Here is a 26,749-nt window from a genome sequence, read left to right on the forward strand (position 1 = left end):
TGATGTCCTTATCCTTCCCTGTCTCCCATAGTCCTCTCTCCTAACATATTGCTACTTCTTCAGCCCTTTACCTTTTCCATCTATCACCTCCCAGCTTCTTCATCCACTCTCCGCCACCCACCTGGCTTCACTAATCATCTTTTAGCTTGTACTCCTCTTTCTCTCCCCACCTTATTCTGGCTTCTTCCCCCTTCCTTTCCAGTTTTGAAAAAGAGTCCTGGCTTGAAACATCAACTGTTTATTTATTTCCATAGATGCTGCCTGACCTGCTGAGTTCCAGCAGCATTTTGTGTGTTTCGCTGGGATGGGATGATGTGACTATCAATATTAGGGTACACTAGTCCTGTACGAGGGGTACCACAAATAACCTTGTCATAGTTTCTATCTCTACTCCATCCTAATGACAGGACCATCCAGCCAAAAGATTAACTCTGTTTCTTTCTGCCCAACATGCTGAGCACGCATCATTTATTTTCCTTCTTTCTGAAAATGCAGATTGAGTTACTGCAAAACACTTTTATTCAATTCATAGAGTTTACCTCAATTACCTTTTGCTTTAATTCTCCATTCCACTGTGTCTTGTACCTTGAGTGTGTGTTCATCAGAGCCCAGTGTAGTTTTGAGGGGTATCATCTACTATCTGGTCAAGGTCCAATTCTTAGAGTACAACCCTGAATTCCGCCTTCTCAGATATCAAACTTTTGAAGACTCTCAGGAGGAGCCATTTTATATCCAAGTTCCAGCATTATTTTATTTCTTGTTTTTTTTTTCATCATCTCCTTCCATTTGGATCTCTTCCAGGCAGAGCATCTACAGTATTCATCATGCTCTCAAGATGGCACCACTTCAATCTGGACCTTTCAGTCTTCCCTCATCCCAACCCAATCTTGCCACAGATATTCCTTTTGTTCTCTCCACCCCTCAGCTTTCTCTGTAACAAAGTAGATATAATTTCTATTTAATTTCTGTTCCGATAAACATGGTTAATCTGAAATGTTAAAACTATTTTTTATTCTTCCACAAATGCTGTCTAGCCTCCCGAGTACTTACATGATTTTCTATTTTCATTTTAAATCTCTTCATGGGGTATAGCCAAGTTGACTATGAACAGATCCTGACAGTGGCATCCAAGGATCTGTTTATCCTAATAATCTGTATCAGTGTTTCCAACCTTTTTCAGCCCAATGACCCCCAAAGCACATTGATTCTTGCCAAAGCCCCCCTAATGCACACTCATACTTGCCAATGCCCCTCTCAGGCACAATATACTTCCCAGCGCCCCCCTACTGTAAAAACAAATCTACTATATGCTAACTGGAGAAAAATTATACTGCCTTAAATTTTTATTTGTCGTTAAACCTAGCTTACACAGGACCTGTACGCTGAACAGCAACTTCGATATCAATGTGATCCTTGAGGTTGAATTAGCAAGAATTGAAATATCTGGTTCAAGTTGTGACAGCAAGAACCTTAAGTCCCCACGCATAACAACGTCCAAGTGGTTTTTTGTGAGTTTGTGGTTCACTGCACTGAAGCCTCTTTCAACAAGGTAGAAGGATGGAAATGCAATGAAGAGCAGTTCAGCTCTTCTTCAAAGATCAGGAAACTTTGTATGATAGTGAAGCGAAATACCACAAAAGTCAATATTTTCAAAAAGCATTTTTTCTTCTTCATCATTCTGAATTTTGATAATTTCTTCTTGCAAGCTCTCTTCCTGTTCTTCCAACTTGCAAAGAAATGGGTTCACTACCCAGCCTGGAATTTCCAGATCGTGTGAATCCTTGTATTTGAATCGATTCTGAAAATCCTTCTTCAGTGACTGCAGGTGTAAACGATGATGAAGGCTGGTTCCTTGCTTGCGAAGATCAGGAAGGAAGAAGAGTCCTCAGGAGCAACGGCATGATCGTTGGTGACTGCAGAGGCCAGTTCTGGATCTGCTGACTCTGGAGCATTAGAGACACAGGAACAGATGGGATGCAGGCACTTAGGTAGTAGGATCCTTCCTGCATCTCTTGTTCTCTTCAGCAGTTGCTCTTCTGGATTCCTCAAAATTCTCGGCTGCTTCGTAGATCAGTGTCTCCAGTAGTCTCTGTCACAAGCCAGCCGCAGCCACTCACTGACCTCGCTATTTTCCTGAGAGAGCTGCTGTTTAAGTTGGTCTTTGTACCTCTTGAGTGGGGTACCACAATCTCTTGCCTTGAGAGAGTTCTCCGTAGAGTACCGCTTTCGGTAACCTGAAGTTGTCCATTCATGACACGTGGCCTGACCAGCAGAGCTGCTTGAGCAGCAAAGTGGCTTCAATGCTTGGTAGTTGAGCCCTCTTCAGGACCTCGTTGTTGGAGACACAATCCTGCCTGCTAATAACCATAATGGTGTGGAGGCTGCGTTGATGGAAGTGAGCGAGCAACCGGATTTGCTTGCAGTAGAAGACACAGGCTTCAGTGCTGTACAGCAGTGTTGTGACAATGGCAGCCCTGTACACATGGATTTTTATGGACAGACTCAGCTGGTGGTGCTTCCACACACATTTCTGGGGGCGCCCAAAGTCACTGCTCGCTCCGTGAGTCAATTGTCTACTACTACTGTCATTCCCTACTACTGTAGCATCGTTGGAAATGAAGCTGCCCAGGTAGGTGAACTGCCCAACCATGGTGAGAGGATGGTTATTAATGGTGATCCAAGGTGGGTTTGTAAATGCCACGAGGATCATTGTTTTCTTCAGACTGACCGTTAACCCGAGAGCCCTTGCCGCCTTAGTGAACTGAGTGACCACAGCCTGTAGCGCATCCTCTGTGTGCATAAGAGCATAGTTGGCTGCAATTAGAAGCTCGAGATGGGCTCTTGCATGGTTTTTGTTTGGGCGAGAAGGCGGCGGAGGCAGAATACAGATGAATACAGATTTGTGCTCCAAGCCAAACAGACAAATGCAAAACAGTTGGTGGACTTCCCTAGTGAACGAATGCAGCACCATGCAGGCACTGGCAACACTCGAGCCTTCTACAAACTGCTGCATGTAGTATATCATCTGACTCGACAGATTCAAGCCCCTTTACACTCATTGGATGGCTCCAGCCTGCTAACAGGCAAGGAAGTCATCATGAGGTGATGGACAGAGCACTACGAGAGCTGTTTCGGGGGTAATCATCAAGTACAAGAAGCATCGATTAAAATGATTCCCCGGCATGAGGTCAGGATTATGCTGATGGCCTGCCAACTCTGGACAAAGTCAAAGTTGCTACTTCCAAGCTGAAATGCCATAAAGCCCCAGGCATTGACGGGATCCCAGCAGAAGTGTACCAAATGGGTGGAGACATTCTCCTAAGCGAGCTCACAAACCTGTTCATACTTTATTGGAAGAAGGGCTCACGCCAAATGACCTATGCAATGCTGTAATTGTCTCCCTGTACAGGAACAAAGGCAAGAAATTGGATTGTTCAAACTACAGAGGTGTTACCCTGCTGTCCACTGCCAGGAAGATCCTTGCCAGAAATCTCCTGGACAGAATCATCCCTACCAATGCCGAAGGCAACCTCAGAGAGTCAGTGTGGATTCAAAGCGAACAGAGGCACATCTGACATGATCTTCATCCTGTGCCAGATACAGGAGAAGTGTTGTGAACAGAATGTGGGGCTGTACACGGCATTCATTGACCTAACCAAGGCCTTTGATACAGTCAGCCACGATAGTCTCCGGAAGATTCTGTCGAAGCAAAAGAGACCACCTTGGAGAGCATCTACATTCGGTTGAAGTATCTTCAACCTCCGTAGGTGTAAGCAGTACTCTTGCAAATCACCATCTGTGAAAAAGAGTGCCATTCTCCATGCAGGGAAACTATGAGAACATTCTTCTCCCAATATTCTGCTTATGTATTTCCAATTTTTCAATAAAAGTGGACGCTACACTTTTTGCCTGAATTATAATTGAAATTCTCACCCTGCAGATTTTCATGTTTAGAATGTTCATTTTGTCATACAGATTGGCTAGGTGTGCCACATCTCCACGTAAAAGTTCAATCCTGTCTCCCAAGCTCTTGTCAACTTTGAGCAAAAATTCAACCACGGTGTCAAAAACTTCAGGTTGGCAAGTTCACTGATTGGCTCTATTTTACCATTTGGTTCAGGACAGCACTGTATCATTGTGCAATCTGTTTTCTGTAGATCTGTAGAGAAAGTTAAGAGGGTGTACCTGACTTAACAACTGTTAAATTGCATGAACTCGTTCCATATCACAAGTCAAGGGGAACTGCTGGGCACCCTGGTTGCTAATTTATGCATCCCCAATAATGTCTGTTTGGTTGGTAAAGTCAGATGCGATTGCTGTGGTTCAGATGCGTTGTGACGACGAGTATTCAACACCTGCAGAGCTATGGTTCTTCCTGTGTTTCAGTGCCTCATCCTTTTTTTTGGAAGTGCCTGCTCTACTAATGGTCGGCCAGGTCTTGTGCCTCAAGTTAGGGGTGCTGCTTTTCACCCTTCCCCAAGAATCTTGAACCCCCCCCCCCCATGACTTCTATTTCCCTAATGCCCACCTGGGGGACGGTACCACCCCTGTTAGAAATCACTGATCTTTATGTTTCCTAGTTTGATGTTGAGAGAGATAGATAGAGAGAGAGAGAGAGAGAAACACATATTGACTAATGGCATCCTTGAGCCCTTTTGTGACCAGTGAACTCTGGACTGAAGTATGTGGTAAGATGCTCAGAGAGGAGAATTGTTTGTATTAAGTTTTCCTTCACTCCTTCCATCTTGCTATCCTGAAACCCCTATTCCCCCCGGTTTTCCTCACCCCAGGATTGTTTCTGCGGATTGAAGAAATGCTCTGCCCTTTGGCCAAAGATGTGCCTAAGGGAGAAGAATTGTTAACAAATTTCAACATGGATTTAGGAAAAGAAGATTATCACCTTCCCAGCTGAATTTCTTTGAGACAAAGTAAAAAGACATAGAAGTAGGCTGCCTTGTCATTCAGTTTTAGTGTGGTTGATCCTCTACCTCTATATTCTTGCATTCTCCCGTCATACCTTTGGTGTCCAAAAAAATTTTCTTTTTTCTTAAGTATATTCATTCACTTGGTCTTCAGTATCTTTAGTAGTAGAAAATTCCACAGATTCACTAGTCTCTTAAGTGAAAAAAAAAATGTTCTCACTTCAATCTTGAAGGGCAGATTGGGGAGCTTTCTTTGCAAGAGAGAGCACTGAGAGCAAGTGACAGAAGTGGACAATGAGAGGTCCTTCCTGTTTTGGAGGGTTTGAGGATTAGAGGACACAGAAATGTAGGGGAAGAGAATTTTTGGTGACATGAGTTTTTACGCAATATGTGCTTGGAATCTGGAGTGCTTTGCCTGTATTTGTGATGAAGATAAGTTCCACTGTGGCCTTCAGAGGGAAATAGATCAATATAGCATGAGGAACAATTTTCAGGGCAATGGAAAAGAGGCCAAGGTGGACCTAGTGAGTTACTCCAATAGAGAGCTTGAGTGGACCTGATGGAGTGAATGCCCTTCTGAGCTCTAGTTATTCTATAATTATCTTGCCCTGTATCCTGTGACTGTAACCCCTTGTTGTAGGCTCCTCAAAATGGGGAAGCATCCTCCTGCATCCAGTGTGTCTAGCCCTCTGGCGAGGGATATTTCTAAATCCGGGGTGATGTATTACATAATATTACGCCTCATGATTTTCACTAACCCTAGGCATTGCACTAAGAACTAGTAGGCAAACTTTGAATTAGATAAGTAATTATATTCCTGTTAATGGCATCATATTTACATAGATTGTTTATTATTAAATCTTAGAGAATCAATACTGGGAGGATTGATTTCAGCGTCTCTATCAATAATCTGAAAATCACTAGTGCTTCAAGAGAGCAAATGACATATTTTAAGTCACATGGGGACGGAAAATAATTCAGCATCTCAAATTCATAAAATTTTGTGGACATGCATTATTAAACTCCATCTGAGAATTAGTTACATCCCACTTTGTCTCTAATTTAAATTATAGGGTTGTAGACATTTCATTAATGAAGGAAGCATTTTGTCCTGATTTGCTCTAATTCTAGATCATTGTTGGAGCTATTTTATTCGCTTTTCTGAATGTGAGCATTATCCTCCAACATTTGACCTTTTGAAGCAATTCCTTTTCAAATGATACATATTTTTCTTTTAATAGTGGAACGTGAGCACTCCTAATTGGGCCACCGCTTAATAACCATCCCAAATAGCCCTTAAGAAAGTGGTGGTGAGCCACCCTCTTTAACAGTGGCTGTTCATGTGCATTGTTATTCCTGAAGGCCAAGGTAACATGCCTGAACGACTGGCGTCCTGTCGCACTCACCTCAATAACCTCAATAATAAGCAAATACTTTGTGAGGCTGGTTAAGCATTACATCTGCAGCTTGCTACCACCCAAACTGGACCCCCTACAGTTCGGCTACCAACACAACCAATCGACAGATGACGCAATAGCCACTGTTCTACATACCGTACTTACACATCTGGAGAAGAAGGATGCTTATGTGAGAATGCTATTCTTGGACTACAGCTCAGCATTCAACACCATAGTTCCATCCAGGCTCAACAGGAAGCTCAGAGATCTCGGGCTTGACCCTGCCTTGTGCAGCTGGATCGTCGACTTCCTGTCAGATCGCCAGCAGGTTGTAAGAATGGGTTCCTTCACCTCCAACCCTCTGACTCTCAATACAGGAGCCCCTCAGGGCTGTGTACTGAGTCCCCTCCTTTACTCCCTGTATACCCATGACTGTATCACCAACCACAGCTCCAATCTGCTAATCAAATTTGCTGATGACACTACATCGATTGGCCTTATCTCAAACAATAACGAGGTGGCCTACAGGGAAGAAGTCATCTCTCTGACACAGTGGTGTCAAGAAAACAACCTCTCCCTCAATGTCGCAAAAACAAAGGAGCTAGTTGTGGATTACAGGAGGAATGGAAATGGGCTAACCCCTATTGACATCAATGGATCTGGGGTTGAGAGGGTAAACAGCTTCAAGTTCCTCAGCATCCACATCACTGAAGACCTCACATGGCCTGTACACACCAGCTGTGTGGTGAAAAAGGCACAATAGCGCCTGTTTCACTTCAGACGGTTGAAAAAGTTTGGTATGGACCCCTAACTCCCTAAGAACTTTCTATAGGGGTACAATTGAGAGCATTCTGACTGGCTGCATCACTGCCTGGTATGGGAACTCTAGCTCCCTTAATCGCAGGACTCTGCAGAGAGTGGTGTGGACAGCCCAGCACATCTGTAGTTGTGAACTTCCCATGATTCAGGACATTTACAAGGTGTGTAAAAAGGGCCCGTAGGATCATTGGGGATCCAAGCCATCCCAATCACAATCTACTCCAGCTGCTACCATCTGGGAAACAGTACCACAGCATAAAAGCCAGGACCAACAGGGTCTGGGACAGCTTCTTTCACCAGCCATGAGACTGATGAACTCACGCTGACTTAAGTGTACTCTATATTACATTGACTGTTCTATTTATTATAAATTATTATAAATTACTATGATTGCACATTGCACATTTAGATAGAGACATAACATAAAGATTTTTACTCCTCATGTATGTGAAGGATGTAAGAAATAAAGTCAATTCAATTCAAATGCTATTTGGGGGGGATGTTTTATCTTGTATGACTGGTGGTTATGAAGATATAGTGATAAATTTCCAAATCCAACATATGTTAGTATTGGAATAGTGGAATATGTGACTGCTGCCTTTGAGCTTTATGTTTTAAAGACCATGAGTTTAGGAGTTGCAATGAGAGAAGATGGGGCAGTGTATTTTCCATAGATACTTAATGCAACCACGATGCATGAAATGGAGGAGCTGATAGTTCAGGATAGTGGATGAGACATTCTCTAGCATATCCTAATAACCATCTACATAGAAAATGTTGTAAAGTCCAAAAGCAAAATACTTTGAATTCTGGACATCTGAAATAAAAGCAGAATTGATGTAAGTGCATTAATCTGGAATGTTAACTTCCTTTCTCCACAAAGGTTGCCTGACCTACTATTTTAAGTATTTTCTGCCTTTTTCAAAAAAATTTAGGCTTTAAGTACAGATTCTATATTTAATCTCATTGAATGACCAGACAAATCAATCCTAGTTTTAAAAGGTCTTCTGAAATTTTCTCTCAGATATTCACTAGGCCTTTTCTGTCTAAAACTGTGATCTAATTTCCCATTCAGCAATGCTCAACATTATCTCTTCATAACACCCACAAAATCTGTTTGATTTCTTACCCACCAGTGCAGTCTTTAGCTTTCTGTCTGTCTGCTTCTTTCCCTTTGTCATCCTCTACTGCCCAAAAGAGGTTATCTGTTGTGCACTTCATAATCAGACTGCCAGTTGATCAACTGAGTCATTTAAAAACTTGAGCCTATTTGTTTTCTTGTTCAAAACTAAAATTAATATAGTTTCTTTTTAGCAATATTTAGTTTTAGGCTGGAGCAGAGGGGGAGTTAGGATGTATTTTGGGCTCTTTTGGCGAGAGTTGGTGGGGAGTTAGCTGGGGTGGTGGGGTTAATGCTTATGTCTCGTCGGAGTGTAGGGAATGCGTCTTAGGGTTTTGTACTAAGGGTTTTGTAGGTGTGTTAGCTATGGTTGGTGCTGGGGGGAGGATTTGTAGGGAATGTATTTCATGTTAAATAATTTTATATATGCTTCGAGGCACGCAACACGATGTTGGTCACGAAAGCTACCCTCCTCCTTGTTGATCAGCCACTGATTGTCACAGCAGCAGACGTGAGAAGGAATCTGCAGAGGCCACTAGGTCAGGCAGCATCCCGCGCCGAGTACTTGGGGAGTGTATACACCAGCTCACTAACGTCTTCATGGACATCTTCAACAAATCAGTCATCATGGCTGCTGTCCCCATATGCTTCAAATTAGCCATGATCAGTCCTGTACCAAAGAGCCTTACACCTTCAGAACTAAACGGCTACTGCCCGGTATGTTGGATTCTGGTGTTTAAATTCAAGGTTCTTTTACAAGTCAGGAACAAGGCATAAAACTTGATTTAAGGGAAGTTCCATTCCAATCTATAGATAATAATAATCCAGTTAGAAAGTACATAGTCAATACTGCAGTAAAAAGTTAATAAGAAAAGCACAATTCAGCTAGTGCAGATCTTCCAGAGCTTTCTAGAATAATACTTTATATAACCACTAGAGGTATAATAAACTGTTAGGCATATAAAGACTACTTAAAACACAAGCAGATAATTAATTGTTAAACTGCAAAGAAAATGACAATTAAACAATCAGATCCAGCAAGTGAAACTGATGGCAATCATCATAAAGTGCTTTGAACACTGGTAGTGGCAGATATCAAAAACTGCATTCTTGCCCTATTGGCTACCCATATGCTTATTGACAGACTACGATGGATGCCATAGCATCTGTCATGCACCTAGCCCTGACACACCTGGAAAACAATGACACTTGTCAGAATGCTGTTTCTGGATTTCAGTTTGGCATTCAACACTATTGTCCCACAGACCTTGGTGAACAAACCCCTACCCCGGTCTAAATACACCTCTGAGTATCTGGATGTTGGACTTCCTAACCAACAGATCTCAGAGAGTCAGGATGCACAACTGCTCCTACCTCCCTCCTCATCCTCAACATAGGTGACCCCCCCCCCCGCACGGCTGTATGCTGAGCTCATTGTTATACACTCTACTCATGATTACATGGACAAACACTCGAGTAATCACATTGTCAAGTTCGCCAATGACACGTGAGTTGTGGGATTCATCACAAACAACAATGAAATGGCCTACAGAGTGGAAGAGGAAGAGCTTGAAGCCTGGTGCCAGGCAAATAATCTCTTCCTCATTGTTAGCAAGACAAAGGAGATGGTTACCAACTTCAGGAAAACTCACACCACTCATACCCCTCTTTACATCACCAGGATGGCAGTGGAAATTGCGAGCAACTTCAAACTCCTGGGACTGCATATCTCACACAACCTCTCATGGTCCCAGAAAACATTCTGCATAATCAGGAAAGCTCACCAGTGGCTCTACTTTCTGAGGAGGCTGAAGAGAGCTGGGCTATGTGCATCTATACTCGCATCATTCTACAGATGTGCAGTAGAGAGCATCCTAACCAGCTGCATCACTGCACTGCGGCAAACAGGAAGGCTCTACGAGGCATTGCTGACACCATCATAGCCTACCCACCATCAAGGACATACTGTATAAAGAGATAGGTGCCAAAAAAGAGCCAGTAAATTCATGAAGGATCCCACCCACCCTGCGGATGGACTGTTTCACTCCCATCAGGGAGGAGGCTACATAGCATCCATGCCAGGACCACCAGACACAAACACAGTTACTTTTCCCCAAACAGCAAGGCTGATCACCACTCTCACCCATAAACTCATACCTCCACACCCCCAACCACCACGACTTTATCATTTCCTGTCATTCACCTTATGTACAGACACTCCTGTGCCTAGTGTCACTTTATGGACATACAATCAATCTATGTATATAAACTATCTTACGTATTTATATTAATTGTGTGTTTTTATTAATACTGTATTCTTTACTGTGCTTTTTGTGCTGTATCAGATCTTGAGTAATAATTATTTTGTTATCCTTTACACTAGAAATAACATTAATATTCTTGAATTGTGAAGGGGAAGCTATTTACAGAATAAAAAGGTGTATTTTGGTACTAGTTAACATTTTTGTCAAAACCGTATCAAATGTCCAATGCCAGGAGCTAAGATACTTGCCTCAGAGCTGGCAGAGCCCAGCCTTAGGTTGGTCAATAATCGCCTTAATGAATTCTCTGGTAATAAGATCAGAGACATCACATTAGGATAATCATGGCATCTGTGCATGCTTTTTATTTGATGAAGTTTAGCTCAGAGGTCAGGGGCATTGACTTCTCTGTGTGCAAAGCCCAGATATGGGATGCTTGCTTTGAATTCCCGTCTGTGGGTAGTCAGGGCACTGCCATTGTATGGAGTAGTGGGTCTCTCCAAAGTCAGGAGACCAGAGCACAATGACAGTGGCAATCGCTTCAGTCTCAGTTCAGATCAAGGATGTCTTTAAAAGGAATGGTTTGCTAATTCTCTCTGTGTTGTCCGTTATCATCGGTTGCTCATTGGGATTTTTCCTGAGGACCAGGCATCTCTCCGAACAGGTAGGCGAGCTAAAAACACCTGATTTTAATTAACTTACAGCAAACAATATTGAATCTATTTGATCATCTACTTAATTGATCATTCCAAACAGAATGGGGGCATTTAAAAACAACAATAATTTTCCAATTAACATCAGTAACCTTGTCCCACTCATTCTTCAGGCAACAAAAATCAAGGGCTACTATCAGATTTTCAAATACCTATTTAATTACTTTTCTAAATTGAGCCAAAGTTATTTCATATTTTATTCAAATTAGTTATATGTAAGAGCTTGCTTCATTCTTATTACACACAATATTAGTACTTTCACTCAGGCCTTATCCTGGTAGATTATCTATTTGTGACTTCTCTTTTAGGAAATTAAGTATTTCCAGTTCCCTGGTGAGCTGTTGATGAGGATGCTGAAAATGTTAATTCTTCCACTGGTGGTATCAAGGTCAGTGTAAAACTTGTCCCAGCAGCCATTCATTTGCTGTGTATTCTTTTCTATTCCACAAATAAATATTAGAAAATTTCCATTTCTATGTCAGGAATGTTTTTAATCACCTTTCATGACGTGTCAATTTAGCTGAGAGGACTGGCACTGGTCCCAAGCTGCTGCTCTGCCTTTTGACAAAATCATTTTAAGAGTGAGGAGTCAGAATAATGCCATGCCACTGGAATAACGTGTGACTCAAATGTCGTGCCCTCTCAGTATGATGTTGATGATGGGCATCATAGATTTCGTGTAAGTGAGTACACTGAGTGATTAGATAATGGGATGTTTTACCTAGTCAAATTCTGCTTGGCATTGTGTTGGCACAATTCTGGTCCCTCAACACCACCTCGTTGGTCAAGAAAGCACAGCAGCATCTCCACTTCCTGGGGTGAGTGAGGCTCCCCACCCCCACCCATTTTAACCAACTTTTACAGGAGTACATCGAGAGTGTCCTGACCAGCTGCATCACCTTCTGGTATAGGAATTGCAAGGCATCTGACTGCAAGTCCCTACAAAAGATTGCAAGGGCTGCTGAGAGGATCATTAGGGTCTCTATGTTATCAGGGGCTCTATGTACACAAGGCCCTTAGCGTGGTCAGTGATCCTTCCCATCCGTCCAACAATTCCTTCGAACCCCCTCCCCACCCATCAGCCATCAGCAGTAGGTACAATAGCATTAGGACAAGAACTACTAAGATGGGAAGCAGCTTCTTCCCCCAGGCCAAAAGACTACTATTGAACTCCCTGCTACCACTTATGAAGTATGCTCATCAAGTATGAAGTGCCAGTAGCATTATACTGTTTACTTTTTAACTTGTATCCTATAAACACCTTATTAATTGTTAGTTTATTTGTGGTGATATTACGTTCTGTGTTGTGTGCGTAAGTTATATGTACTGTATTTTGCATATTGGTCTGGAGGAACTCTGTTTCATTCGGTGGTATACATGAGTACAGCCGAATAACAAAAAAAACTGAACTTGAACTTGAAGATATGAGGAAGCTTCACAATAACTAGCAGAAGGTGACTAATTCATTCTAATTCAGGTTTCCTACCTCTGGTCTGACAAGAATGTTTCTGTTGCACAGCTGCATATTTTTAAATGGAAAGTAATTCAGTGCAGGAGAATTATTCAAGAAATTTGGAGACACACAACAAAAGCTTTACAACTTTGTACTGAGGAGACAGAATCCAGGAAGTGTCTAACCAGTACAATGTTTAAAGCTTTTATTCTATGTGTCTGAATTTCTTGAATAATGTTTATCAGTCACTCATTAGCTATGGTGGAATTTTCATTGCTGATTGTCAACTAGGAGTTGACATAACATCATTTTTTGGACTTCACTAAACAGAATATAACATCTGTTAGAATTTGATTTAAACCAACAGATCTGGATTTTCGTTGGGAAGCAGGTAGATACAAACAAATAGCTACAACCTCTGTGGTGCAACTACAGTGTTCATGACGTGACACTGAATTACTTTTGCAAAATAGTCATTTCAGTGTTTTGTATGTGGAGCAATCAATATGAACACAGCAAGCTCACTCACCAAACAAATAAAGTAATTAAGCAGGTAATGAATCCTAGTGATATTGGTTATCATGCGAGTTCTTGTTATTTTCTTGGTGTTGTGCAATGGGTCTTTTATTGCAGCAAATAAATGAGATGGCTGCTCTTCTTTAATATTGCACTGAACAAAGAGAAGATGGAAATCCCACATCCTAAATGCCTGCATTTCTCACTAAAGAACCGCAGTTCACAAAGCCAGCCTTTAAAACCAGCAGGAATTCTTGAGCCAAGCTGATCCTGTGTTCTGTAAGCACTGGAAAATTTCTATCTGATTCATAAAGGGATGTTCCTGATTCTCTAACGGCAGCTGTGGCAGCAATATAGGAGGCACAGAAGCAATAGGAAGGGTTCCAGCCCGACCAGCTGCATTGTGACTATCTTCCCTTTGCTGTGTGGTCAGTCATGGCTCCTTTTCAGAACCAGGTTTGGACGTATGTCATGAAATTCGTTGTTTTGCAGCAACAGATTTAAACATTATTAGAAGTTACAAAATTAGATAAATAGTGGAAAGGAGGAATGATGATGCAGTGTCCGTGGACCATTCCGAAATCTGATGGCAGAGGGATAGAAGCTGATCTTAAAACAGTGAGTGTGGCATTTGAGGCTCCTGTATCTCCTTCCCAATTGTAGTAATGATAAGAAGGCAGGTCCCGAATGGTGATGGTCCTTATTGATGGATGCCGCCTTCTTGAGACTTTTAGAAATCTCTCATCCTAAATGCCAATAAAGATGATCTGCAGCAGAAAGATGATTGATTATACTGTATCTCCTGCCACTAATATAATTTCATGTTCCATCATAAATATCTTGCAGACTGTCATTGACTAGAAGGATATCTCCAAGAAAATTTTAACACTATTAGTAGAATAGCATGCCACAGACTTGTTAACTATCTACCGCACCTTAAGTCTTGCCTTCTGGTGTTTGACAATTCCCTCCTGCAAGAAAGACTTTAACTATCTACCCTACCTATGCCTTTTGGAAGTTTATATACTTTTTAAATTATTTTATTTGGAGATAGAGCATAGAATAGCCCCTCACGGCCCTTCAAGCCACACCACACAGAAACCCTGGACAACCCCAATTCAACCCTAACCTAATCAGAAGACAATTTACAATGACCAGATAATCTACCCGGTATGTGTTTGAACTGTGGGAGGAAACTGAAGCATCCGAAGAAAATCCATACATTTCACGGGGAGGACATACAGAGACTCCTTACAGAGAATGCCAGGATTGAACTCTGGGTTCTGATGCCTCGAGCTGTAATAGTGTCACGTTAACCGCTACATTACTATGGTGCCCTTCTATCAGGTCACCCCTCAGCCAACAATGCTCAAAAGAAAACAATCCAATCTCCCTTCATAGCTAATATTCTCTAATCTAAGCAACCTATTGTGAACCTCTTCGTTATCACCTATCTACTTGTTTTTCCACTTTTAGTGAGTGAGGTATTTGCATCCCAAGATTCCTTAATACATCGGTCCTCCTCACATTCCTGCCATTTACTGTATACTTTCCTCTTCCATTTGGCCTCCAAAAGTGCAATACCTCACACTCGTCCACACTTCTTTGCTAATTAGTATGTTGTATTTCAACAAAAATCATCCCAATTACACTTTAGTCCAAATATTACAGAGGTCTCAGTACTGATCTTTGTGGAATATCACTTGTCAGAGTCTTCCAGTCAAAATAACACCCCTTGACCACCACTCCCTGTCTTCTATGACCATGATGAAGCTGAATCCAATCTCCTAGGTCTCCACATGTTTGCCAAAGGGACTAACTTAGACTGACCCCTTGGTTGGTACTTATGAGTTGGGCTCTATGATTCTAGGTCACTATGGATCTTGTGTATCATAATCTTCTGGACTGGCCTACCATAAATGACCTTGTCGAAAGCTTTACTGAAGCTCAATGGAATTACGGTTGTTGCAGATTATCTGTATCCATCAATACACCAGTCTACCTTGTGTTAATGCTCGTGGGTGCACTGAATCTTGACCTCAACTCTTTGTCCGGTGTCTGGACGAGCAGTGCACTGATTAAAACAGCTGCTTTGTTATTGGATATGACGTAGATCGTTCACAACTTCAGCAGACAAAGCACAGAGGAATTTCTTAAAATTAGAATAGAAAGATTCAGAATTGTGACAAAGATATGAAGGAACAGGATAAATTGTACCCTCTTTTCACTTAACTGGAAAATATGCAGTGTTGAACAAAGTGTATGTGGTGGTCCAAAACTCATATCATCTTGTCCTCTTGAGTGACATGGTTGAGTTGATCATCTTCTTACTTTGCAATGCTGCATTCAGTTGCTGCAATTGAAGTTGATAAACTGCTCTTTGATCTTTTATTGTGGTTGAATCCATCTTGTGCACTGTTTACTTTAACTTCGGTAAACTGTCTGAATGTTCTCCTTCCTTGAACTCTGACATCCTGTGTAGATAAGTGAGGCCTGCATCTCTGCCTGATGCGTGATGATTTGCTGTGTGCCAATGAACATAGATGGTTTTCTGACACAAATTAGAAAAGACTCCAAGCACATGGCAAAAATATTAATTTTTTTAAAGGACAATGCATAACTTAAGAGTTCTGAGTTGCATGGTAAACATAAGATAGATAAGAATGCAGTCTTAAGCAGAATGAGAATCTTTAAGATGGATTGAGCTGACGCTCCAGATAACATTTAGAGTACTGGGCAGATGCTTTGCGAATACCTGGCAATAGCACTTCCTAGATTTAGGGAATGTTCGCTTGCACTGGAACATGTCAAATCAATTCCTTTTTATTTGAAAAAAGAAGAGTTATAAGTAGTAACAGAAAAATGATAAGGTAGTAACATTAGACTTAATGGGAAGCATGGATAATCTTTGTAACTTGTTGGATATTTCCTCTGCCTCAGTTCATCATGGCTGATAACTTCATGCATGAATCTATTATCTGCAGATTTGAATATTCTTCTGAACATCTATAACACCATAAGACCATAAGATATGGAAGTAGAGGTAGGCCATTTGGCCCATCGAGTCTGCTCCACCATTCAATCATAGGCTGATCCAATTCTTCCAGTCATCCCCACTCCCCTGCTTTCTCCCCATACTCTTTGATGTCCTGGCTAATAAAGAACCTATCTATCTCCTCCTTAAATACACCCAATCACTTGGCCTCCACAGGTGCTCATGGCAACAAATTCCACAGATTCACCACCCTCTGACTAAAGGAGTTTCTCTGCATCTCTGTTCCAGATGGATGTCCTTCAATCCTGAAGTTGTGCCCTCTTTTCCTAGAATCCCCTACCATGGGAAATAACTTTGCCATATCTAATCTGTACAGGCCTTTTACCATTCGGAATGTTTCAATAAGATCCCCCCCTCATTCTCCCGAACTCATAGAAACATAGAAAATAGGTGCAGGAGTAGGCCATCAGCCCTTCGAGCCTGCATCGCCATTCAGTACCATCATGGCTGATCATCCAACTCAGAACCCTGTACCAGCCTTCCCTCCATACCCCCCGATCCCTTTAGCCACAAGGGCCATATCTAACTCCCTCTTAAATATAGCCAATGAACTGGCCTCAACTGTTTCCTGTGGCAGAGAATTCCACAGATTCACCACTCTCTGTGTGAAGAAGTTTTTCCTAATCTCGGTCCTAAAAGGCTTCCCCTTTATCCTCCAACTGTGTCCCCTCGTTCTGGACTTCCCCAACATCGGGACCAATCTTCCTGCATCTAGCCTGTCCAATCCCTTTAGGATTTTATACATTTCAATAAGATCCCCCCTCAATCTTCTAAATTCCAATGAGTATAAGCCTAGTCGATCCAGTCTTTCATCATATGAAAGTCCTGCCATCCCAGGAATCAATCTGGTGAACCTTCTTTGTACTCCTTCTATGGCAAGAATGTCTTTCCTCAGATTAGGGGACCAAAATTGCACACAATACTCTAGGTGTGGTCTCACCAAGGCCTTGTACAACTGCAGTAGTACCTCCCTGCTCCTGTACTCGAATCCTCTTGCTATGAATGCTAGCATACCATTCGCCTTTTTCACCGCCTGCTGTACCTGCATGCCTACTTTCAATGACTGATGTATAATGACACCCAGGTCTTGTTGCACCTCCCCTTTTCCTAATCGGCCACCATTCAAATAATAATCTGTTTTCCTGTTTTTGCCACCAAAGTGGATAACCTCACATTTATCCACATTAAATTGCATCTGCCATGAATTTGCCCACTCACCTAACCTATCCAAGTCACCCTGCATCCTCTTAGCATCCGCCTCACAGCTAACACTGCCGCCCAGCTTCGTGTCATCCACAAACTTGGAGATGCTGCATTTAATTCCCTCATCTAAGTCATTAATTTATCCAGGGAATACAGCCAGATGTTCCTCATACAGTAACCCTTTCATTCCTGGAATCATTCTTGTGAATCTTTTCTGAACCCTTCTGAAAATCCAAGTACACCACATCTACTACATTTCCTTTGTCTACCCTGTTTGTAATTTCCTCAAAAAATTGCAGTAGGTTAGTCAGGCAGGATTTTCCTTTCGGGAAACCATGCTGGCCTTGGCCTATCTTATCATGTGCCTCCAGGTCTCCGTAAACTTATCTCTAACAATCGATTCCAACAACTTCCCAACCACTGATGTCAGGCTAACAGGCCTATAGTTTCCTTTCTGCTGCCTCCCACCTTTTTTAAATAGCTGCAATTTTCCAGTCATCTGGTACAATGCCAGAATCTATCTATTCTTGAAAGATCCTTGTTAATGCCTCTGCAATCTCTCCAGCTACTTCCTTCAGAACCTGAGGGTGCATTCCATCAGGTCCAGGCGATTTATCCACCTTCAGACCATTAAGTTTCCTGAGCCCTTGCACATACTTTATTCACTTCCCTGACAGTCTTGAATGTCCGGTATACTGCTGATTTCTTCCACTGTGAAGACTGATGCAAAATACCCATTCAGTTCCTCTGCTATCTCTGCGTCTCTCATTACAATATCTCCAGTGTAATTTCTATTGGTCCTATATCTACCCTCAACTCTCTTTTACCCTTTATATACTTGAAAAAGCTTTTAATACCTTTGATATTAGTCACCGGCTTCTGTTCATAACTCATCTTTTCCTTCCTAATGACCTTCTTAGTTTCCTTCTGCAAGTTTTTAAAAGCTTCCCAATCCTCTATCTTCCCACTAGCTTTGGCTTCCTTGAATGTCCTCTCTTTTGCTTTTACTTTGGCCATGACTTCACTTGTCAGCCACAGTAATGTCCTTCTTCCATTCGAAAATGTCTTCTTATTCGAAATATATGTCTTACCCTTCCCTCATTTTTCGCAGAAACTCCAACCCTTGCCGTTCTGCTGTCCTTCCTGCTTGTGTCCCTTCCATTCAACTTTGGCCAGTTCCCCTCTCATGCCATTGTAACTTCTTTTATTCCACTGAAATACTGACACATTGGGATTTAATTTCTCCTTCTCAAATTTAAAAGTGAACTTGATCATATTGTGATCACTGATCCCTAAGGGTTCCTTAATCTTAAACTCTCTTATCACCTCTGGATCATTGCACAACAGCCAATCCAGCATAGCTGATCCCCTAGTGGGCTCAACAGCAAAAGGCCATCCCTTAGACATTCTACAAATTCTCTCTCTTGAGGTCCAGTACTGGCCTGGTTTTTCCAATCCACTTTCATGTTAAAATCCCCAACGATTATCATGACATTGACTTTCTGACATGCCTTTTCTATCTCCTGCTGTAATTCGTAATTCACAGCCCGGATGCTGTTTGGAGGCCTGTATACAACTGCCATTATGGTCCTTTTACTCTTGCAATTTCTTAACTCAACCCATAGAGACTCTACACCTTTCGATCCTATGGCATCCATTTCTAAGGATTTGATATTAGTTCTTATACACAGGGCCACACCACCCCTTCTGCTGATTAACCTATCTTTCCGATACGCCGTATATCCTTGGACGTTCAGCTCCCAATAGCAGCCATCCTTTAGCCAAGTTTCAGAGATGGCCACAACGTCATTTTTGCAAATCTGTAGATGAATTTCAAGATCGTCCATTTTATTTCTTATGCTGCGTGCATTCAAATATAACACTTTCAGTCCAGTATTTCTTGCTTTCTGTTTTAAATGCACCACACCTCTATTGTCCTATAAATCATCCCACTGGCTGTGATTATGTCTCATTTCCTGCCTGTCCTTTGTATCGTCTCTGTTGCACGCTATCTTTGATTTATTTCTGTTTCCCCCTTCCTCAGTTCTATCACTTCAGCTCCCATCCCCCTGCCAAATAAGTTTAAAACCTCCCTGTCTGCTAGGATATTGGATCCCTTTGGATTCAGATGTAACCTGTCCTTTTTTGTACAGGTCGTACCTCCCCCAGAAGAGGCCCCAGTGATCCAGGAACCCGAAATCCTGCCCCCTACACCAGTCTCTCTGCCACGCATTAATATGCCTGATCTTGCTATTTTTGCACTCGTTAATACGTGGCGCTCTAAACATCTGACCGACCTCCAATTTTATAACCATCCATAAAATAACGTCAATGCTTAAACCTGCACTATCCTCTTCTTTTTCTTGCTCCAGATCTCATGAGCAACACCTCCATTTTAAAATCATGACTTTGTTTTCCAACACCTCTCCCTCACAATCTTGTCCTGTTTTTCCTGCTAACTTCTGTAGCCTTACAATCCCACCAGCAATCAATGCTTCTCATACTTGGGTCTCTTGAGCATCCCAAATTTTAAATTGCTATTGTTCCATGGTTTCCAATTCCCTCCCTAAACTTTCCTGCATCTCTCACTCTCTAACCTTCATTCTATCTTCAAGATGTATCTACAAGCACAATTTTCAAAAAAATTGGCTATGTTTTTGCCTCTCCCAAGAGATGACATGGCTCCTTGTCAATCTTGTAGTGCATAAGGCTACAAGACTTTTTATGATCATCTTTCTGTGTTCTACTGTGCTATAATGAAGCAAATTTGTCAGCATAGAGACTAAGCATCTGTCCCACTGAGCAACCCACAGAAAGGTTTCTGAGAAGTAACCTATGTGCCGTTTCCACGGTGTTCACAAAATTACAATGATGTTTGTTGAACTGGTTTATACTTAATACCAGATACCAAATGCTATAATTATCTAGAACTTTTTCAGTAACCCAATTCTGCTACTCGGATTCAGCCTCTTATAACTGGAAATCTGCTTTCCACTTAACATGAGTCAAGAGCTGTTAAGTCTGAATATTATTTGCTGAAAATCTTGCTGTACCATTGCAGGCAGTTAAGTGGCAACAGCAAACCTTGTAATTTCATAATCCTCCATGTCCATATATAAAGATACAGGGAATGGTTAACTGCTATGTAAAGTAACACCAGCCATGTGACTAAACATCTATTTCACATATGTGATATCATTTTTCTGGTTTGTAAGTATTAAATCAACAAAAGAAGACCATAAATTGGAGACAGAGACTAAATTATTTAACAATCTAACAGAAGAATCAAAATTGAAATATCTAGAAGAAATTTCAGGAAAATCCAGGATGAAGTTTTTTTGTGCACTCTGAAATTTGCATTTTATTATGCTTTGGACAGATATGAAGAATATTATGTGATGCCTCCACAACAGTTTTTGCCTTTTCTGTATTTCTCCGGTAATATATGGTAACGAAAGAAAAAACATTTCCCAAAGATCCATCACAAACAGGAGAAAATGTGCAGATGCCGGAAATCCGAGCAGTACACACAAAATGCTGGAGGAACTCGGTAGGCCAGTCCTGCCGAAGGGCTTTGGCCTGAAATGTCAACTGTACTGTTCCTCATAGATGCTGCCTGGCCTGATGTGTTCCTCCAGCATTTTGTGTGTGGTACCTAAGGATCCATGGCTCTTCATAGGTCATAGGTCCCAGACCTCAGTATTTCTTTCCAGCATTATAGGTGCTTACTTGTTGTACCAATCACACAGGCACACTTTATTAATGAGACATTAGCCCTTTGGCTGATCAACAGTGTGTGCATTGCTCACAGATTGTGGAAGTATTTAGAAGAAGCATGCTTTTGTGTTCTCATCACTGATGCCACGGCTGTAGCGATTAACCAATATGTGTTTTTAAGAATGAGAAACCTTGGTGTTTGGCTGTAAGAGGAAACCCTTCTCCAAGGTATGCTTTTACAAGGAATCTTCAACAAATTGTAGTATGTTGATATCTGGGAGGTGAGCCAATTGAAGAAAAGTGTGGGTATTATTGTTGTAAGCATAGAATGTGTTTCGGTGGTTGGCTGAGTTTGGGATCCAAACCTCAGCAACTCCTTTTGCCCACGTCTTCTACCTGCCAGAAATGAGTGTGTAGGTGCCCATTCCTCTTGGCTCTCAACATGAAGGCAAGGATGAGGAGCAGGACCACAGAGCAGAACAATCTGCCATATGATGAAAATGTGGTTGGTGTGGGACAAGAGTCTTCAGAAGAAGAGACAATTCAATACATTTGTTCAAGGAAGAGTGCTTCAATGAGTGAAAGGCAAGCTTAGACTTCAGAAAGAGGTGAGATCCGAGATTGCTGTGTGTTTCTGCTTCAGAATGTCTGAGGATTTCACTTCCATTGCCTGTCAACAATGGTTTTGGCTCTCAGTTTTTCAATGATTTGATGGTGCAACAAACTATGTCCAATTTAACATATTTTAGTAATCTATCACTAATAGCAGATCATCTTTGCTGAGACCGGAACCTTAGGACATCCAATGACTTAAGGTGTTGTGAACTTTAGGAGAGATTGCTGATGTTGTGAATCCTGAAAATAATGGAACCATAGAATCATAGAAAATGTATAGCATAAAGGTCATTTAGTCAATTGAAAATAAGCCACCTGACCTGATCCCACTTCCGCTACTATCTTTAGCCCTTCAGCTAGCTGCCCTCTAAGCTATATATCTAACTACATTTGCGATATGGTGGTGGGCTATGTCTTTATAAGCCTTCTAGGCAGTGACATCCATGCTCCTACCACCTTCAAAATGAAAAGCCTTTTCCTCGTATCTCCTATAATCTATCAGGCAATAGCATTCAATCTGTGCCCCTGATATTTGGCACCCAGGCCTTATGAAATATTTATTTATACTATCTACATTTCTCAAAGGCTTTTCATTCCTCAGTCTCCCCTATTCTGAAGAAAACAATTACCACATATTGAATCATCCTTTATAATTAGACATTTTGAGTCCTGCAACATCCTTATAAATCTCTTCCTCTCCTGTGAAATGTCATATTTCCTGTAATATCATCACCTAAACTATCAGCGTACTCAAGCTGTGCATTAGAAACTTGATAAACAGTTTCACTTTAATCTTCCTTCTCTTATACACTCAGTGGCTACTTTATTTGATACACCTGTACACCTGCTCCTTAACGCAAATATCTAATCAGCTAATTGTGGCAGCAGTTTAATGCTATAAAAGCACGTACAGTGCCTATAAAAAGTATTCATTCTGCTTGGAAGCTCTCATGTTTTATTGTTTTACAGCATTGAATCACAGTGGATTTAATTGGCTTTTTTGACACCGATCAACAGAAAAAAGACTCTTCTGTGTCAAAGTGAAAACATCTTTTCTATAAAGTAATCTAAATTAATTACAAATATGAAACACAAAATAATTGACTGCATTAGTATTCACCCCCTTCAAGTCAGTATTTAGTAGATGCACCTTTAGCAGCAATTACAGTGTTGAGTGTGTGTGGATAGGTCTCTATCAGCTTTGCACATCTGGACACAGAAAATTTCCCCCATTATTCTTTACAAAACTGCTCAAGCTCTGTCAGATTACATGGGGATCGTGAGTGAACAGCTCTTTTCAAGTCCAGCCACAAATTCTCAATTGGATTGAGGTGTGGACTCTGACTTGGTCACTCCAGACATTAACTTTGTTGTTTTAAGCCATTCCTGGATAGCTTTGGCTTTATGCTTGGGGTCATTGTCTTGTTGGAAAACAAATCTTCTCCCAAGTCACAGTTCTCTTGCAGACTACATCAGAATTTCCCTGTATTTTACTGCATTCATTTTAACCTCTACCTTCACAGGCCTTCCAGGACATGCTGCTGTGAAGCATCTCCACTGCATGATGCAGCCACCACCAGGCTACACAGTAGGGATGGTGTATTTTTGATGATGTGCAGCGTTTCCCTTATGCAGAAAATAGTGCTCAGTCTGACTTCCAAACAGCTCAATTTTGGTTTCATCAGACCATAGAACCTCCTTCCAGCTGACTTTAGAGTCTCCCACATGCATTCTCACAAACTCTAGCTGAGATTTCACGTGTTCTTTTTCAACAGTGGCTTTCTCTTTGCCACTCTCTCAGAAAGCTGCGTATAGTGAAGCACCTGGGCAACAGTTGTTGTAAACGCAGCCTCTTCTGTCTCAGCCACTGAAGTTTGTAACTCCTCCAGAGTTGTTGTAGGTCTCTTGGTGGCCTCACTCACTAGTCCTCTTCTTGCACGGTTACTCCGTTTTTAAGGACAGCTTGCTCTAGGCAGATTTACAGTTGTGCCATATTCTTTCCATTTCTTGAAAATTGACTTAACTGTACTCCAAGAGATATTCAGTGACTTGGAAATTTTCTTGTATCCATCTACTGTCTTGGGCTTTTCAATAACCTATTTGTGGAGTAGTTTGGAATATTCTTTTGTCTTCATGGTGTAATTTTTGCCAGGCTACTGACTCACCAGGAGTTGGACCTTCCAGATATAGGTGTATTTTTACTACAACCAATTGAAACACCGTGACTGCACACAGGTCTCAAAAAAAAAACAGATCTCCATATAACTCATTATTTGACTTCTAAAGCCAATTGGCTACACCAGTGATGATTTGGTGTGTCATATTAAACGGGGTGAATACTTATGCATCACCCTCTGCTTCCTGCCATTGAGCCAATTCTGAATCCACCCCGCTAGCTCCTCCTGAATCCTATCCTTCCAGATCGGCCTGTCATGGAGGACCTCATCAAGGCCTTACTAAAGTCTATGTAAGCATCCACTGTCCTAATTTCATCCATCCCCTTAGTTAACCCTTCAAAAAAATCCAAAAGATTTGTCAGACCATCTCTGCCCCTGCACAAAACCTTGCTGACTATTCCTGATCATGTCTTGACTGTCGAAGTCATGGTAAATCTCATCCCTCAGAATTCCCTCCAGTAACCTCCTGACAAATGAAATCAGGCTCATAGCCTGTTGTTCCCTGGCTTGTCTTTAGATTTTTTTTTAGATTAGATTAGATTATGAGAACACTCAGTCCTCGTTTATTGTCATTTAGAAATGCATGCATTAAAAAATGATACAATGTTCTTCCAGTATGATATCACAGAAACACAAAACAGACCAAGACTAAAACTGACAAAAACCACATAATTATAACATATAGTTACAACAGTGCAAAGCAATACCGTAATTTGATAAGAGCAGACCATGGGCACGGTAAAAAAAAAAGTCACAAAGTCCCGATAGCCCCAACATCTCACACAGACAGTAGAAGGGAGAAACTCTCCCTGCCATGAGCTTCCAGTGCCGCAAACTTGCTGATGCAGTATCCTGAAAGCACCCGACGGACAAGAGTACAGTAGCAGTCAAATACGTTGTGTTTACGCGGAAACGACTACAATGACCATGAAGCTTTGCGCGGGCACAAATGCGCATGCGTGACATGCGTATGCGTGTACGTGCCGTTTTTTGCTACAAATCGTTTTTGGCGATTCTGTTTGGGAGGGGGCTGTTGTTAATCACGACCGGAATATAGGTGATAAGTGGCTAATACACTCAATTTCGTTTCTAAAAGGGTTTATCTAACGAATTTAATATTAAACACACAGCGCATATTTTCCTCGCATGAATATAGCGATAAAGACAGGGAGGCTTGAAATACGTGTTGAACGAACTCCCGGTAGAAGTGGCAGAAGCAGGTTCGATTTTATCATTTAAAGTTAAATTAGATAGGTATATAGACAGGAAAGGAATGGGGGGGTTATGGGGTGAGTGCAGGTCGGTGGGACTAGGTGAGAGTAACGTTCGGCACGGACTAGAAGGGGAGAGGTGGCCTTTTTCCGTGCTGTAATTGTTATATGGTTATATAAGTAAGTCAATAGCATCATAACATTTTAAGTAACGTTTAGATATTAAACACACAGCGCATATTTTCCTCGTATGAACATATAAAATCATTGCAACGCACCAATATCGCTGAATCAGTGGGAGCCCTGGGCGTGTTTCCCTGCAACAAGACGGTCCCATCGAGGGGTGATGGGAGACAGCGATACTCGAAGGGGGTTCCTTGTGTCCAGTCTATTCCGCAATTTAGTTTTTGTTACATTCATCGCAGAGATAAGTTGGAAATGGAAGCAACGTTTTCAGTGCTTCCATGGCTATCTCAGGATATTTAACCTTGACTTTGATCCAGAATGCCGGCAGAGATGTTATGTCAAACATACTTCTCAGCCGGCCGTCATTTGCAAGCTTGAGGAGTTGATCTCCTTCCCGCGCTGACATGGACGACGCGTGCGTTCAAGCTCAACCATGGATATGAACTTGAGAAAAGGGGAATGCTGGCAAGTTATCAGAGTGGTTTTAGAAAGGGAAGGAATTCCATGGACTCTGATTATGTTAGAGACTGAAATAAGGAAGGCCCAGGCAAATAGAGAGTCAGTAGTGGCAGTGTTCTTTGACATTGAAAAAGCCTATGATAGGATGTGGAAGGAAGGATTATTAGTTAACTGCACAAGATGGGGGTTGGTGGGAGAGTTTTTAATTGGATTAAAGATTTTTTGTTTGGTAGAAAAATTCAAGTTCGGATTGGATCAGAATTATCAAAACAGTACATAGTGGAAAATGGCACACCTCAAGGTAGTGTGATTAGCCCGTTACTTTTCATCATTATGATCAATGATGTCTTCACAAAGGTACCAGTGGATATAGGTAGGTCACTGTTTGCAGATGATGGGGCCTTGTGGAAAAGAGGCAGGAACATGGACCATATAATCAGGAAACTACAAGAAGCAATTGATGAAGTGGTGGAGTGGGGTTATGATTGGGGATGTAGATTTTCAGTAGATAAAACTCAAACTGCATTTTTTTTACCAGGAAAAGGGTTGAAGTAGGGAAGAAGTTAAGTATGTATGGGGTTGAATTAGAAAGGGTTGCATCATTTAAATTTCTGGGAGTTATATTTGATTCACGATTAACATGGGCAGACTATATCAGGAAAGTTGAGGAGAAATGTAAAAAAGTAATAAATGTGATGAGATGTTTGACTGGTAGGGAATGGGGAGCAAGTTGTCCAGCTTTGAAGAGAATGTATGTGGCTTTAGTGAGATCTGTATTGGATTATGGAAATATAGTATATGGATCAGCAGCTAGATCTCTTATAAGGAAACAATGTGATTCAGGCTCAGGCCTTGAGAGTGTGCAGTGGGGCTTTTAAAAACGTCACCAGTGTCAGCCCTACAGGTAGAAATGGGAATAATGCCT

The 26,749-nt window shown here is 41.6% G+C and overlaps 1 protein-coding gene across 2 annotated transcripts in view; it reads left to right on the plus strand.

The window, feature by feature from the left end:
* The first annotated feature begins 5 nt into the window (after positions 1-5).
* The window catches only part of slc1a7a (solute carrier family 1 member 7a), a 90,762-nt gene continuing 64,018 nt past the window's right edge, over positions 6-26,749 (plus strand). The window contains exons 1-3 of one of the 2 annotated variants that reach the window (XM_063064238.1): positions 6-4,076; positions 11,071-11,183; positions 11,541-11,620. In XM_063064238.1, the coding sequence (XP_062920308.1) occupies positions 3,947-4,076; positions 11,071-11,183; positions 11,541-11,620 (323 nt within the window). In that variant the 5' untranslated portion in view covers positions 6-3,946. Of the gene's footprint in view, positions 4,077-9,787; positions 11,184-11,540; positions 11,621-26,749 lie in introns of those variants that run through there. The other variant, XM_063064237.1, reaches the window with a different exon arrangement.

This window comes from Mobula hypostoma, chromosome 12 (genome assembly GCF_963921235.1).
Source record: "Mobula hypostoma chromosome 12, sMobHyp1.1, whole genome shotgun sequence".
Lineage (NCBI taxonomy): Eukaryota > Metazoa > Chordata > Chondrichthyes > Myliobatiformes > Myliobatidae > Mobula > Mobula hypostoma.